At 42.7% G+C, this 13746-nt stretch overlaps 3 protein-coding genes across 4 annotated transcripts; 1 reads left to right on the plus strand and 2 right to left on the minus strand.

Annotated features, from left to right (window-relative positions):
* Positions 1–188: 188 nt before the first annotated feature.
* On the minus strand, positions 189–1776 carry mdh2 (malate dehydrogenase 2, NAD (mitochondrial)). The gene has a single exon (XM_046399096.1). The coding sequence runs from the start codon at positions 1647–1649 to the stop codon at positions 636–638; it is 1014 nt and encodes a 337-aa protein (XP_046255052.1). The 5' UTR covers positions 1650–1776; the 3' UTR covers positions 189–635.
* Positions 1777–1814: 38 nt separating this feature from the next.
* Positions 1815–5873, plus strand: LOC124064528 (E3 ubiquitin-protein ligase rnf146-like). Its single transcript, XM_046399095.1, has 3 exons — positions 1815–1967; positions 2632–2691; positions 3020–5873. The coding sequence occupies exon 3, from the start codon at positions 3032–3034 to the stop codon at positions 4187–4189; it is 1158 nt and encodes a 385-aa protein (XP_046255051.1). The 5' UTR covers positions 1815–1967; positions 2632–2691; positions 3020–3031; the 3' UTR covers positions 4190–5873.
* Positions 5874–6823: 950 nt separating this feature from the next.
* Positions 6824–10294, minus strand: echdc1 (enoyl CoA hydratase domain containing 1). 2 transcript variants are annotated; one of them, XM_046400694.1, is made up of 7 exons: positions 10231–10294; positions 9249–9311; positions 8557–8732; positions 8295–8437; positions 8070–8122; positions 7866–7946; positions 6824–7748 (listed from the first exon to the last, which is right to left on the minus strand). In XM_046400694.1, exons 2-7 carry the CDS (start codon positions 9308–9310, stop codon positions 7331–7333), a joined length of 933 nt encoding a protein of 310 aa, XP_046256650.1. In that variant the 5' UTR covers position 9311; positions 10231–10294; the 3' UTR covers positions 6824–7330. The 2 variants fall into 2 exon arrangements, with proteins under 2 accessions (XP_046256650.1, XP_046256651.1); XM_046400695.1 differs by lacking the exons at positions 9249–9311; positions 10231–10294 and having other exon boundaries at positions 8295–8433; positions 8557–8683.
* Positions 10295–13746: the final 3452 nt, after the last annotated feature.

Raw genomic sequence — 13746 nt, forward strand, 5'->3', positions numbered from 1 at the left:
ACTTCAGAGCCAATAAACTTTAATCAGTGAACCAGTTTGAAATGTGAACCAAAGAGCGATTCCTTTGATCTGGATTGACCAGCTTAGTTTCCTGTGTCAACATTCCTTAACATTTCGTTCCAAGTTTCAGATGTTCACCATCAAGCCCAAATTATTTTTGTATAATAAAACCAAGAAATGGAGAATCATTGTTTTTAAAGCCAAACTGTTTATTGGTGGAGTGAGTATTTTTGCTCATCAGTAACATCTACTTGCATCAATGGGTAAAATGACAGTATTTCCCCCCCCTCATTCATTCAGCAGAGAAATTCTCACAAAGGCAGACTGTACATGAAAATATATGAATTTGTTCAAATTTGACAATTGCAAAATATAGATAAGTCACAGTACAGTATGTACACAAATCATAAGTGCAAGATAAAGCCATGTTTGAAAAGGTAAGGGAGATGATACATAAGAAAGATGACCATGGTTAAAACCATGATTTCTGAATCTAGATGACCCCTACTGCTAACGAAAACAAAAGAGGAAACACTGACAGATACTGAAGTTTACCCAGATGCCTTTTAAGTTAAGACGGAACCAATTATCAATCACAGCTGTTGTTTGCTTTCAACTAACTAAATGCTCCCTGTTCACTTCATTTTAACAACAAAATCCTCGCCCTTCTTAATAGAAGCCTTCAGCTCACTCATGGCATCAGCCACCAGCTTCTCCTCAAAGGCAGAAAGCTTTCCCAGCCCAAGGTTCTTCTCAATGCCGTTCTTCCCCAGGAGAAGTGGCGTGGAGAAGTACTTGCACTCTGTCTCCTCAGACCTGACAAAGGCGCACTCCACCACACCCTCCTTTCCATTCATGGCATCCAGGACAGAGAAGGTAAAGCGGGCGCCAGCATAGGCCATGGAGAGCGTAGCAGATCCAGCTCCAGCCTTGGCCTGCACCACCTCTGTGCCAGCATCCTGGATCCTGGCTGTCAGAGCAGACAGCTGGTCAGCAGGGAACTCAACTTTTGGTGTGCACTGGGAAATGAGCGGAATGATGGTCTTCCCAGCATGACCTCCAATGACTGGTACATTGACACGAGCTGGGTCAAGGCCTTTGAGCTCTGCCACGAAGGTGTTTGCTCTGACAATGTCCAGGGTTGTGACACCAAACACTCTGTTGGGGTTGTACACTCCATGCTTCTTCATGACCTCTGATGTAATAGGGATGGTAGAGTTGACAGGATTTGCGATGATGCAGATCATAGCCTCAGGGCAGGTGCGGGCACAGGCATCGGCCAAGGTGGCTACAATGGTGGCGTTGGTGTTGAAGAGATCATCACGAGTCATGCCAGGTTTTCTGGGCACACCGGCGGGGATGACCACGACGTCACAACCCTGCAGAGCGGCATCCAGCTGATCGGGACCCATGTGGCCGGTCACCTGGGCCTTCGTCTCGATGTGGCTCAGGTCTGCAGCCACACCGGGTGTGTGGGCAATATCATAGAGGGAGAGGTGACTCACCAGGGGACTATTCTTGAGAAGCAGAGATAGCGGCTGGCCTATGCCGCCTGACGCTCCAAGGACCGCCACCTTAGCGTTGCTCTGCGTTGAGGTGGACAGGCTCCGAGCGAGGTTAACTGTAGGTCTCACGGCACGGGAAAACATTTTGTTTCAGTGACTTCTTTTTACTGTAATAAAATCAGAAATACCCGAAGAGCCCCTCTCCTCTGTGACACCAACGTCCTCTAGCCACCAGCGAACAGGAAGAGCTTAAACTGTCATGCGTCGAGAATATGGGTCGTGCGATATATACGTCATATTGCGTCAGCGCGTACTGTTACGTCCTCGTCTTTATTTCAGCCTTTTTCGTAGGAAAACAAAAGCCAGTTAACGTTTAAAGTCCGTAAATTAGCGCTGGAAATCAGTGCCGTTACACGAGCTGCAACTGTACACCAGACCAGCAGAGCAAAATCCAATATTACGGTAGGCACGCAGTCGCTGCATTTTCTCTGTCGAGAGAAAATGCTTCTCCTTGCTGTTTATGTCGCGCTGCTAAAATAAGCTAGCGCCGTCTATTTGCTGGAGTCAGAGTGCTGCCATAAGCCTAACTGGCGTTAGCTACAACAGGTCTTATTGTTATGATCGCCTTGTTAGTCGAGAAATCTCTTTGTACTATTCGGCTTATGTTTGCATGTTTAAAGATAACATAAAACAAAAACTGATTGCTTTGTACTAGCTACTAAGTATCTGACGTTAGCTGAACTAGTTTTTTTATTGACTCACCAGTTGTATTTTACATCGCTAGCTGTTTTTTTTTACTCTACTAACATTAGCTGCGCTTATCACTAGCCCTGTCATAAGGCCAGCTGGGGTAACTCAAACTTGCAACAGTTAGCTCTCATAGTTCAGTGCTTGTCGTCAAGCAGTTGACAGAGCAGCCCTTTGTTGCACAGTAAACCCTTACCTTTCAGCCATGGTTAAGTGAACGATAACTTGCTATTCCTTTTTAACATTACAACATTAGACACAAAGTGCAACTTTGTCTCAAAGTTTGGTTGTCGCATAATTTCTAATGAAAAAACGTTTTGATTTTGTGCATCTTATGTAGAACAGACATTTTCACCGACTGTTCTTTTCCTTTTGGCAGCGGCAAATTTTAAGGTCCATCAGCCCTCCTAATGGTACATCAGCATTAAGGGTACTTCCAGTAAGTATCAGATATTAAGTTAGTCAACCTTTTTTCAAGTTGCAGGCAGCGTATACAGTATACTATTAATATTTGTGATTTTTATTTTGTCTTTATCTTGGGACTGTCTTATTTACTGACAGTGACACCAGCAGTAGAATATTATTATGGTATTTTTATTGACAATTGTGTATTTAACAGAATTTTTATTCTTCATGTAAAAGTAACCATCCCAGTAATAATCATTTTGAATACGGTTTTCTCTTTCAAAATGAGTACTATTGATAAAAGTAAAAATAATCCTAACATGCTCACTTTAACTCTATTTACAATTGTTCCCTTTCCTCAGCATTTCCTAAGGATGGCTAGTTGTGGGGAGGTAGACCACTCTGTGAGCTCACTTCCATCCAGTAAAAAAGGCAGCAACAATGGTGGTGGAAGTGGGAACAGTGCAGAATCATCATGCTCTGGCTCCAGCAACTCATCCCCAGCCCTGTCTGTACCGGAGTGTGCCATATGTCTACAGAGCTGTGTCCACCCAGTCCAGTTGCCATGCCATCATGTCTTCTGTTTCCTGTGTGTGAAGGGAGCATCCTGGCAGAGCAAACGCTGTGCTCTCTGCAGACAGGAAGTACCTGATGACTTCCTGGAAAGGCCTACACTTCTCTCTCCGGAGGAGCTGAAAGCATCAGCAGGAGGTCGTGGTGGGGCAGCAAGTGATCACGCCTGGTATTATGAAGGCCGTAATGGTTGGTGGCAGTATGATGAACGAACCAGCCGTGAGCTGGAGGACGCTTTCTCCAAAGGCAAGAAAACAGCTGAAATGCTGATTGCTGGATTTTTGTATGTAGCTGACTTAGAAAACATGGTGCAGTACAGGCGTAATGAGCACGGTCGTAGACGCAAGATGAAGAGAGACGTTTTGGACATCCCCAAGAAGGGAGTGGCTGGACTGCGTTTGGACACTGAGGGTGTTCCTGGGGCTATTGGGGCTGCAGGTCGAGAAAACTCTGCTGATGGGGCTGATACCTCAGTAGCAGGTGTACAGCAGCAGGTTACAGGTGCTCAGCCTACTGTTACAGCGCCTCTAGCCACTGCCAGACCCCCCACCTCCCTTGGTGGTCAGGCTGGCAGCAGCAGCAGCCCCACTGTGGAGGATGCTCTGTCCCAGCTGCAAATCAGCCTCAGACCCACACCTTCTCATGAGCGGTCTGAGGCAGGGGAAGGGGAAGAAGAAGATGAGGAAGAGGAGGCCTCACCCTCCAGGTCCTCTGACCCTCACACCTCTGTGGATGAGTCTGGTTCTGGCGACTGGAGCGATGATGAGGAAGAGGAGGATGAAGAAGAGGAAGGGGGAGATGGAGAGCGTGCGGAGCCCTGGGAGGGGAGGCCACGAAGGCAAAGACTGAATCCAGAGGACAGAGCCCCTCCTGGTGCAGAGTCCGCCTCTCCCCCTTCATCCAGTAGCAGCGGAAGGTCCAGAATGCCTGATGGCCAGTGTACAGTGACTGAAGTGTGAAGTCATTGTTCATACCATCATCACCAAACGGCCATGTTCCATTTCATTAATTTATTCCTCTCTCTACGCTGTCGTTCACTCTGTCACAGATCAGATGTGGGAGGATTGTTTGAGTAATCAAGCATAACATACTCCCATGTTTTTAGGTAAACAACTCAATTTTAGCAATCAAATGTGGTGCCTCTTTTGGGCTCACCATGATCTGGATGTATCTGTATGATTTGTTTGTCTCTCTCATCCAGTATGTAACCAGCCGGTAGAAGCAGTGTTGACTTTTATGTTCTAACACTGAGTGTTCTAGTACAGAGACAGGAGGTGCAGTTTGGTAAACAGCCAGATGGATACAGCATGTTGTTGTGAGCCATGAAATCTCAGAATTGTATATCCAGCACATCATGTGAAGTAGGTGCATCAGACTTATCGTGGTGTTCAGCTGCCATCGGTCTGCTCACTTTTGGCCATTTGGTTGTAGGCATATCACGTCTGTTCTTTTTAAATTCTGGAAAAGTGGCAGTTAGAAGGCAAAAATGACTGATTCTTAGGCATTCTTATGGTAAAATTTATTATCCTAATACCCAGAGGGTATCAGCCAGATTTGTGAAGTGCAACAGAAAAAGCATAAATGGGGATGTTAGTCCTGTAAATGAATCTGTGTCTTTATCATTATCATCAGCAGCTGCATTGTAATCATCTACACTTTAACTCTCTCAGCTTACATAGCACGCAGAAAGCTCAAGTTATCTACTAGCCTTGCAAAGAATTCTTCGTAAATCCCAGTCCTTCGTAACTTGTTCCCAACTTCCATGTAAAAGATTTTCTTACTTAGGATTGACCTGATTATGAAGCTTTTCCTTCAAAAATCTGTGATATAAATGTTAACTTTTGGAAATGTGTAATTTCAGAGCAGATTGTGGTTTGATGAAAAGCTTCAGGTTGTTCATCCAGAAAATTTAAGAAAGTAGACAGAAGTACTTGATGATATTCTTAAGTCATATGGCTATTTAAATTTCCCACTTAATCTGTTACAACTTAGCAGTTCAGCTCAGGAGCCCCAGGATTATGTGGCTCCATGCCTAAGGGGTTATGTTTTGATTTTGATTTTGAAACTGCAACTTTTTGTAATTTGAAAATCTGTGGATATTGCAACTACTGTTTAAAAGAATGTGCGTAATAGAAGTACATATCAAATATATTTTAAACTTCCCCAGTTAGAATTAATTGGCATTTTAATGTGAAGTATGAGTGTTTTCTTTTTTAAAGCTATTGAGGCTTCTGCAGCCTCATTAGTATTCCTATTGTCCCTGACTAAAGTATTCTCAATTGGTGTTTCGTGATTTGTGCATGTTTGAAGAGAGAGTTATATAAACACTACTGGTTGGCAGGATGTTGACAAATTATATTTTTGGGTTGAGTTTGAGTACATGTTTTTAATTTGTGTTTCTTATGGCTGTAAATCCTCTTGTGATGTCTGAAGCAGTAAGAGAACAAGAACATGCCATTGCTATTGGCCATCCTGCAGAGATTTCATGTTGTTGTTTTTATATTTCTTACATGCTTACATCATCAGCTCAGTCTGAGACTTCCCATTCTGACAAATAAAGTTTGTGTAACAGTTTTTGCTTGGCAATGTTTTTGTTACATGGTTTGTAATTTAAAAATAAATTGTGTCATTTCATCATCCTAAGAGGATCATATTTTTGTGCTCTTGTCTTTGATTATTATATTTTTGGATTCTCATAATGTCTCATAGGGTGCATTTCAGTTTGTGTTTTACTTCAGAATATTTCTGTCATGAGTGTTACATAAGTAAGACTATCAATGGGGCCACTGTTAGTAGGATTTGACCTCTTTTTTTCCCCCGGCAATCTTTAGGAATTTTTTCCGGGGAGGGGAAGAAATCACACACTTCACGAGTGAAGATCAGAATGGGTGTAACAAGAAAGACAGCATTTATTAATCTTTAATGTCCTCTCCTCTTATTCCTCTTTTCTTATTCTCCTCTTATAAACACAACCAAATGTTTATGTACTCTAGGTAATGATGAGACCAACTCTTGTGTGTCCCTTGCTCACCTTGTAGGTGTTAGGTCTTCTGACCACAGTAGCTCTTTCAGTACTCCAGCTGGGTGTCTGGCCAGGAAAAATGACCTCTAAAGACAGGAACCCGTCTTTTACCTTTTCTTTGTGTGTGTTTGTGCTTTTTTGCAATGAAAAATATAATTTGATGCCAAACCTTACAAAAGAGAATTCACTTAAATTGTTTCATTTGGCTCTGTGCTCTGTCTAAGGCTCTGTCTAGAAACAGAGTGGGGGTGATCCACTGGTCTAAGCTACCAAACAGAGGTAAAGAGGGAAAAAGGGCAGCAGCATTACTCTCAGTCCTGCAGACAGATGCTGATGCCTCATGCTTGTTATACCTCATCAGTATGTTATCTGTATGCTGCTGCTGTTTGCCTCAGTTACGATCAGCCTGGCACGGTCTAATCATTACCATAATCCAATTTTCAGGGGACCTGAAGGAAAGACTGTTTGTTTTATTGACTGTTGGGAACAGAAGGAATTTAGAAGACAATGTAGTCCTCTCAGGTCTTGTTTTCATCCATACTGAAAATACTCATGGAATCACATCACACAATATATTCACTGTTTTATTACAGATACGCCTTAATTGAGAGAATAGATCTAAAAAGTGGACTACAGTCTACAGGGAACAAAAATTTCTCAAGTCAGCTGACACTGCACTACTGATGACAAATGTTGTAGATAGAAGGCTGCAGAGTCCAGTTACTAAAATATAACCTCAAAGGGGAGTTTTTGTTGATGGTGTTAACTCTGCTTTCTTTCCCAAGACACCACCCTCACTCCATCTTTTCCATCTTTTTGAAATATATGAACAACAAAGCCACTATCAGCATCACTGTTTATATACGTTTATCTAAGCTCCTACTCTTAGGATAAGTAGGCATAATCCAACAACAACACATCATCTTTTTACATGAAAACTAGTTATACATGTCTCCTGCACACCAGAGAACTAAGTTTATTGATATCAATCAAGAGTCAAGGACAGGGCTTTCCAAAAATGTCTCAGTTGAACATCTTGGCTGATCTCAGAAGTTCCTAGGAGAGTGAACACAGATGCTCATTTGTGTTTGGACTTGCTGGCCAGAGCTTGCAGGTTAGCAGGACCGCCCCACACTGTCCCAAATACATCCTTCTCAGTCCTCAGAGCCTCTGAGAGAGGGAGCTCTCTCCCTGACAGCACCACCTTCTTCACTGCCTGGATCACTGGGGCAGGTCCTTTTGTGTAGCGACTGAGCCAGTTTTCAGCCCGCCGCAGTACAGCCTCTGTACCGTCCTCTGTCTGTGGGACCTCCAGGACCCCATCTGACAGTCCAATCTGCAGGCCAAGTTCAGGTTCCACTTTTACAGCACCACCAAGCAGCTTCAGTGCATTCTGGCTGCCAACGATGCGAACCAGTCGTGCTGCGCCCCCCCAGCCTGGGACCAGGCCCATGTGTTTATGGACAAACTGGATCACACTGCCAGATGCCATTAACCTATGACCAAGAGATTACAGAATCAATTTCGGTTATTAGCAGACTTGTGGATTAAAGGTGATGCTGTAAAAGAGGTCCTAGTGTACTTCCTTATATTCATGTGTTTAAAAACATTACCTGAAATCACAGGCAGTGGTGAATTCTGCACCACCTCCCAGAGCTCTCCCCTCCACAAGAGCAACAGAGATCAGAGGCAGCCTGCACTGAGAAAACTATTCTGTCAGCATACTGTAGTGCACATTACATAACAGCCAAACTCCAACTTCCGCTGTTTTAGTCTGCCTTGATATTCAATAGCAAAGAGGAAAAGAGAGCCTCTACCTGAGTAGTCTTGTAAGAGCATTCTGCATGAACATACACATCTTCATCCCATCCTGCAGGGCAACAGAAACGTTATTTTAAGATCTGCAGGCAAGTACAGATTCAGTGGGACAATAAGACAAAGATGAGAAAAGAGAAAAGTAGAGATGCAGATAAACAGATTACATCAGATATGCATAAAGCCACAGCCAAAAGACATTGTTAATAATGTCTCTGCTTTTCTACCTGTGGGTTAGATATGGCCCTGACAGCATTGAGGTCTGATCCAGAGCAGAAAGTTCCAGCAGCACCTTGAACAATGAGGCCTTTACCGTCTGTCCAGTTCTCCAACTGGCTCACCGCCTCCTCCAGATCCACCATCATACTGCCTGGGAGGAAGGAAAAACTCAAACCATGGCCTGACCTATAACATAATTTGCTCATGTACAAATGAGCTTCATCCTTATTTATGCTCAGGAAAAATTCACAGTATTAAATGTCACCTCACCAGAGAAGGCATTCATGCGGGAGGGGTTGTTGATGGTCAGCACAGCAACACCCGACTCCTGTTTGAGCAGATCAATGGAGCCTCCAGGAAAGGCTTGCAGCTTCTCTCTGATCTCCTCCTGGTTGAAGTCATGGATGCTGGAGTGCACACAGGCCTTGTACTGTCTCTGCAGCAGCCTTGCAGGAGCATTTATACACTTCATTAAAATCTGATCCCATATGATACATGTTTTAATATAAATGATAAATAATTCAAATTAAAATGAATAAGCATATGCAAATTTTAAGTAATATAAAAAAAGAGCAAACTGCTTAATGGTAGTCAGACTGGTGTTGCTCCAGACTTAAAGTTAATGCTTGCACTTACAAGTAGGAGGAGGATGAATGCTCTTTATATTCTCCTTTATTGCTCTGTAAATCTGACATATGCTACAGAGGTGCACAATCTAAACTTGCGACACTTAAAAATGTAGCATTTCTGTTTCTGACTCATAGTAACCATGAGTCACAGATAATTTATTACTTTTATAGATGAGCATTACTCAAGTCTCAGCACATTAGAAATGCATTTGGTTGTTGGACAAGTCTAGGTTTGCGATTTGTGACAAACCACCTCGGCAGACTTTATGTTCCTGTTTTATGACTTTATTTACTGTCACCAGCATGGTGATAAACAGTGCTGGCTAGACTTACCTGGCCCAGGCTCCACAGCTGCTGCTGTACAGAAGCTGCCCCCTCACTGCACACAGTACCATCCTGCAACAGCATGCAGATGGGGAAATGTGGGAGAAAATATTCACTTTTAGCTTCATTGGGAGAAATGGCATCAGGTATATTACATTATCATACATGCAGCCAGTGGTGGTTGGTAACTAACTACATTTACTCAAGTACTGCACTGTAGTACAAAAAGCATCCACTTCCTGTCCACTGAAAACCACATATCTCCAGATGTGTTCATACTGAATGTTTATGATGAAATGAGGAATAAAGTGGTCTTCACTCTTTATGTGTTGAGAAATTTCTCCTCCTTCTTAAGCTCAATAAAGTATTTCAAAACCCTCCTGGGTTACAAGGAAAATACATCATGACAAAGCTGAAAACAGTCTATTTTTGAGCTCATGAAAAGTTGACAGAAATACGTGTTCTCTCAGCACTGCCAAGCCACAAATAAGTGATGAACTCTTAGATTATGATGCATTGCCTTAGATTAAACTACACAACAGTATATAAAGATCTACAGCAGGAAAATGCGACATTCACATTGAAGCAGCAGGAATATTAACCCAAAAAGTATTATAGCAAAACACTGTCAGGCAACATACTTTTAGTGAAGCACGGTTTTCGACGCAGGACCTTCACTTCACTTACAAAGAGTATCCACCATTCATGTCTTTTGATTTTTCTGGTCAAACCCACTAGAGTACGTCAACAAACCAGTTAGCCAAATTATTCATAAACAGTCTTCCAGAGTTTGAATGACTTGGTAACTCGTTGTTTGACAGCAAACGAATTAAAAACTGAATGTTATACAGGGTTCTTTTCTAATCCTTTTCTAATTTTAATACGTACACAGACAACAAACAGCAGGGAAGATTAATACATTTCGTAAAACATTTTTAATGTGCCACTACAATCATTAGAAACCACTTAGCCACAAACATGCAGCACCAACCTTGGTTATTTACAGTCTTGTGGTACTACTGTGAAATGTGTCCCCCTAGAAACTAAAGCTCTTCGGATGTAGATAATGGCGACACACAAATGTAGTTCCTCAAAGCCTCCACAGAGGGGCGGAATAATACCGCCACGTAGCAAGAAATGATTGGGATTCGTTTGTACACCATCACCTCTCGCAAAACAGTCAAATATATCCTTTAATTGTGCAGTCGCGATACTGGGATGAACAACACTGAGCTTTCATTTACTGATGAACATGAACTGTAATAACATCCATCTCTGGCCAATGCACTACACAGAAATATCTGCTCTTCGTCTGCCACAACTCTGTAAACATACTGAAGAACTGCCCCTACAGAGATGTCCTTATTCAGTAGTAATGATAGAAGGCTTTCATTAACATATACAAGTTACAGTACAGCATTGGCACTGGTTGCTGACAGTTATATTAACATGACCTATTGTCAAATGAGGGTTTCAGTCTGTACTCTGTCCATGGGAAAGTAAAATAGCAAAACAGCAGGTTTTATTTGATTCACACCCTGAAGCACATTTTCCTGACACCAGTGAGCTGAGACTTAAAACACCGCTGTAGCACCTTCCAAGTCTAACACTGAGTCAGCATCTGCCTGGAGATTTAGTTTTATGTGTGGCCAAGCCAAACAACCAAAATATATCTATGAATGCTGGTAATGAACAAAGTAGGAATTTTCAGAGATATCAAATAAGAAGGTTGGAATAATACAACGAGTGACTTCAGGACTGGGATTAAGGCAAGACTGATTTGAAGCCAATAGGCAATAGTGTTCTGATTTTGCACTTTTGCCTTTAAAAGAATACTTAAAAGATGCGGTTCGTGTCTGAGAATTGACCTTGTTGAACTCCTCCCAGAAACATGTAATGTGATGCCAAGAGAGAATACCACCTTTTGGAGGGGCAGGAAAAACTGTGAATTGCTCAAGTTTCATAGTACTGTGCAAACACAAGTCAGTGAATGTGGTTTGGTGAATGAGAGTTTTCAGATGGTGAGACAAACAAGCAAAAACAAGAGGATGATATACAGACCAAGAGACGTGCAGGAAGAAGAAGGAAAATGTGCCAAAGCAGAGGGAGGCTGAGGCACTTCCTGTCCTGTGGTCTGATCTATGGCTACTGGAGCATAAATCCTTCACTTCTATCCACACATCCTCTGCATCCCTGAACATATCTGTGAAAACAAACTAAGGAACCACAAAATAGCCTTCTGTTTCAGCTGTATCACTGGGATTTCCAAAAACATGTTGTATCAAATGTCTAAAACACATTTAGTAGCTACAAAAGCGACTGTTTATTCTACCGTATCCACACACCAATAATCATCACCGACCTTTTAAAGAGCAATTATTTACTTCGTCTAGTACTTTTCCATACGTGGATGGCTTTGTGGAACCAAATGTCTTTCTGACTGTACCGCAATCATAAAAGGTCAGTGCGCTGCATCCAATTCTGCAGTAGACTCAGCTAAGTCCACACCTCTCCGGTCTATTTAAAAGAAGGGAAGGAATTCAAAAAGGTCGGTGGGACTCTTCCCAGGCAAGCATTCCAGACACGCTGACGCTCCTTGTTGCTGTGTACAGTACATTCAGCTAGGTCAGTCAGCCTGCAACCTGTCTCTAAATATCACTCTGTGAAGTGCAGCACCTGGAGGGCTGCGTTGCTCGGTGGAATTTGCACACGTGGAAGTCTCCAAGTTATCCACAAGAGTGTGTAGGTGTTTGTCTATCTGTGTTTGGTGTGTGATGGACTGTCAGCCTGAGTGTTTATGATCTTTCATTCCCATTCCCATTATCTTACTGTGCCTGTCCACTCACTTTCATCCTCTGCTCTCAGTCACTGTGACTGAAGTCATCCCTGCTGCTTTATGATCCGTCTGAATATCAGTGATGCAGCCGCAGACTCCAGCTGATAATGGAAGTCTGTCTGAAATTACAGTCTGACTAATAGGACAGAGAGACAGAGCTACACATTTCTCGCATTTGTCTATACGCGTGCACAAACGTTGTTGCATGTATGCCTGTGTGTGTTTCAGTGTGTGTGTGTGTACTGCATGTGGGCTCTAAAGAGATGCATCAGTGTAGGATTCTGATCGATATGCAGCTGTCTGAAGCTCCACAGGAAGTCAGGGAATGCGCAGCAGTCAGCATGGGAAGATAAGAAAACGCACACACACACACACACAGATCAGATAAGCGCCAGTAAAGGTCTATTTCAGGGCAAGAAGAATGGCAGGTTGGCAGGTGCCAGAGGCTCTCAGGGGCCGGGAGGTTTCCTGTGAGGAGTGTAGAGAGGTCAGTGGAGCTGGAGGGCAGAGAGCCAGGAGACACCAGCGTGCCAATAAATACTTTTCCACAGCAGCAAAATGTAGAAGCATTTGAAGACAATATGAAACCATTTATTCTAATATGTATCACATACTGGAGACCAAACCTGAACCGTGAAAACATGACCGTACGCCAAAAGATGCCTTTACTTAAAGCAGCTTATTGCTCACACAATGTGTGTCAAAAACAGTTTAGTCTTGTCAGTTCAAATGAGATAAAATAGTGCACATGGCTGACCGGTGATATATCTGTGTGGATCTGAATTTTTACTGGAGTATCAATGGAAGCGATGTGTATGCAGCAGTCAGCAGTCTGATTAGTTCCTTGTTTCTGACAGAAGACTAGAAACATGTGCACACGTTTTAAATTACAGTATAAAACAACCAAAGGTCTGATTTGCAGGAAAACTGCTATTTTACATTTACTGGAATATATATGTGAACACAGCTGCTGTTCTGGAAAAATGTCATCTCACAAGTATTGGCAAAATAATCAACAGACTGTTTGAGGAACCTGCATTGCTACACTTTATGACAATCATTTTTTAAAGTAACTTATGTGTTTTAAGCAGAACTAGAATCAAAACAGTTTGTACTGGTTATATAATGGCTCCAACATCTGGAAACCTCCCGACTTGAGCACAGGCCAGTACTGGGAACCTACGCTCCTGCTCAACCTTGACACAGGAAAACAGGATGAGACAGCCAACACTACACTAAGCTGGCCATCAGGAAAGTATGACAATATTTATATTTATATCAGCAGCAGGGTAGGATTTCTGGCACCGTAACATTGTTGCACCTGTTACTTCAGTCAGCCTAAGGTGCCAGGTTTCAGGGTGAGGGGTTAGGTGTCCGTCCCTCTCAGAGCCTGATGTGTGTATGGCTGCGTGCGTGCACTTGTGAGTGTGTCTTTGTATGTTTATGTAAGTGAATGGGCACAAAGTGCAAAACAGATCATTTAATATACAGTGCAGTAAAAATATGAACTAATACAGGTACTCTCATGTTGGTGGGAGATGGTGAGTCTAGTTCATCACAGAACGTAAGAAACAAATCACACGTGTTCAAAGAGGAATGCATGAAATATTTATGGAGGAATCCATTCATGCTGTGCACAAACACACACCAGAAAAGTACAATGACACACAC

The sequence above is a fragment of the Scatophagus argus genome, chromosome 9, assembly GCF_020382885.2.
Source record: "Scatophagus argus isolate fScaArg1 chromosome 9, fScaArg1.pri, whole genome shotgun sequence".
NCBI lineage: Eukaryota > Metazoa > Chordata > Actinopteri > Scatophagidae > Scatophagus > Scatophagus argus.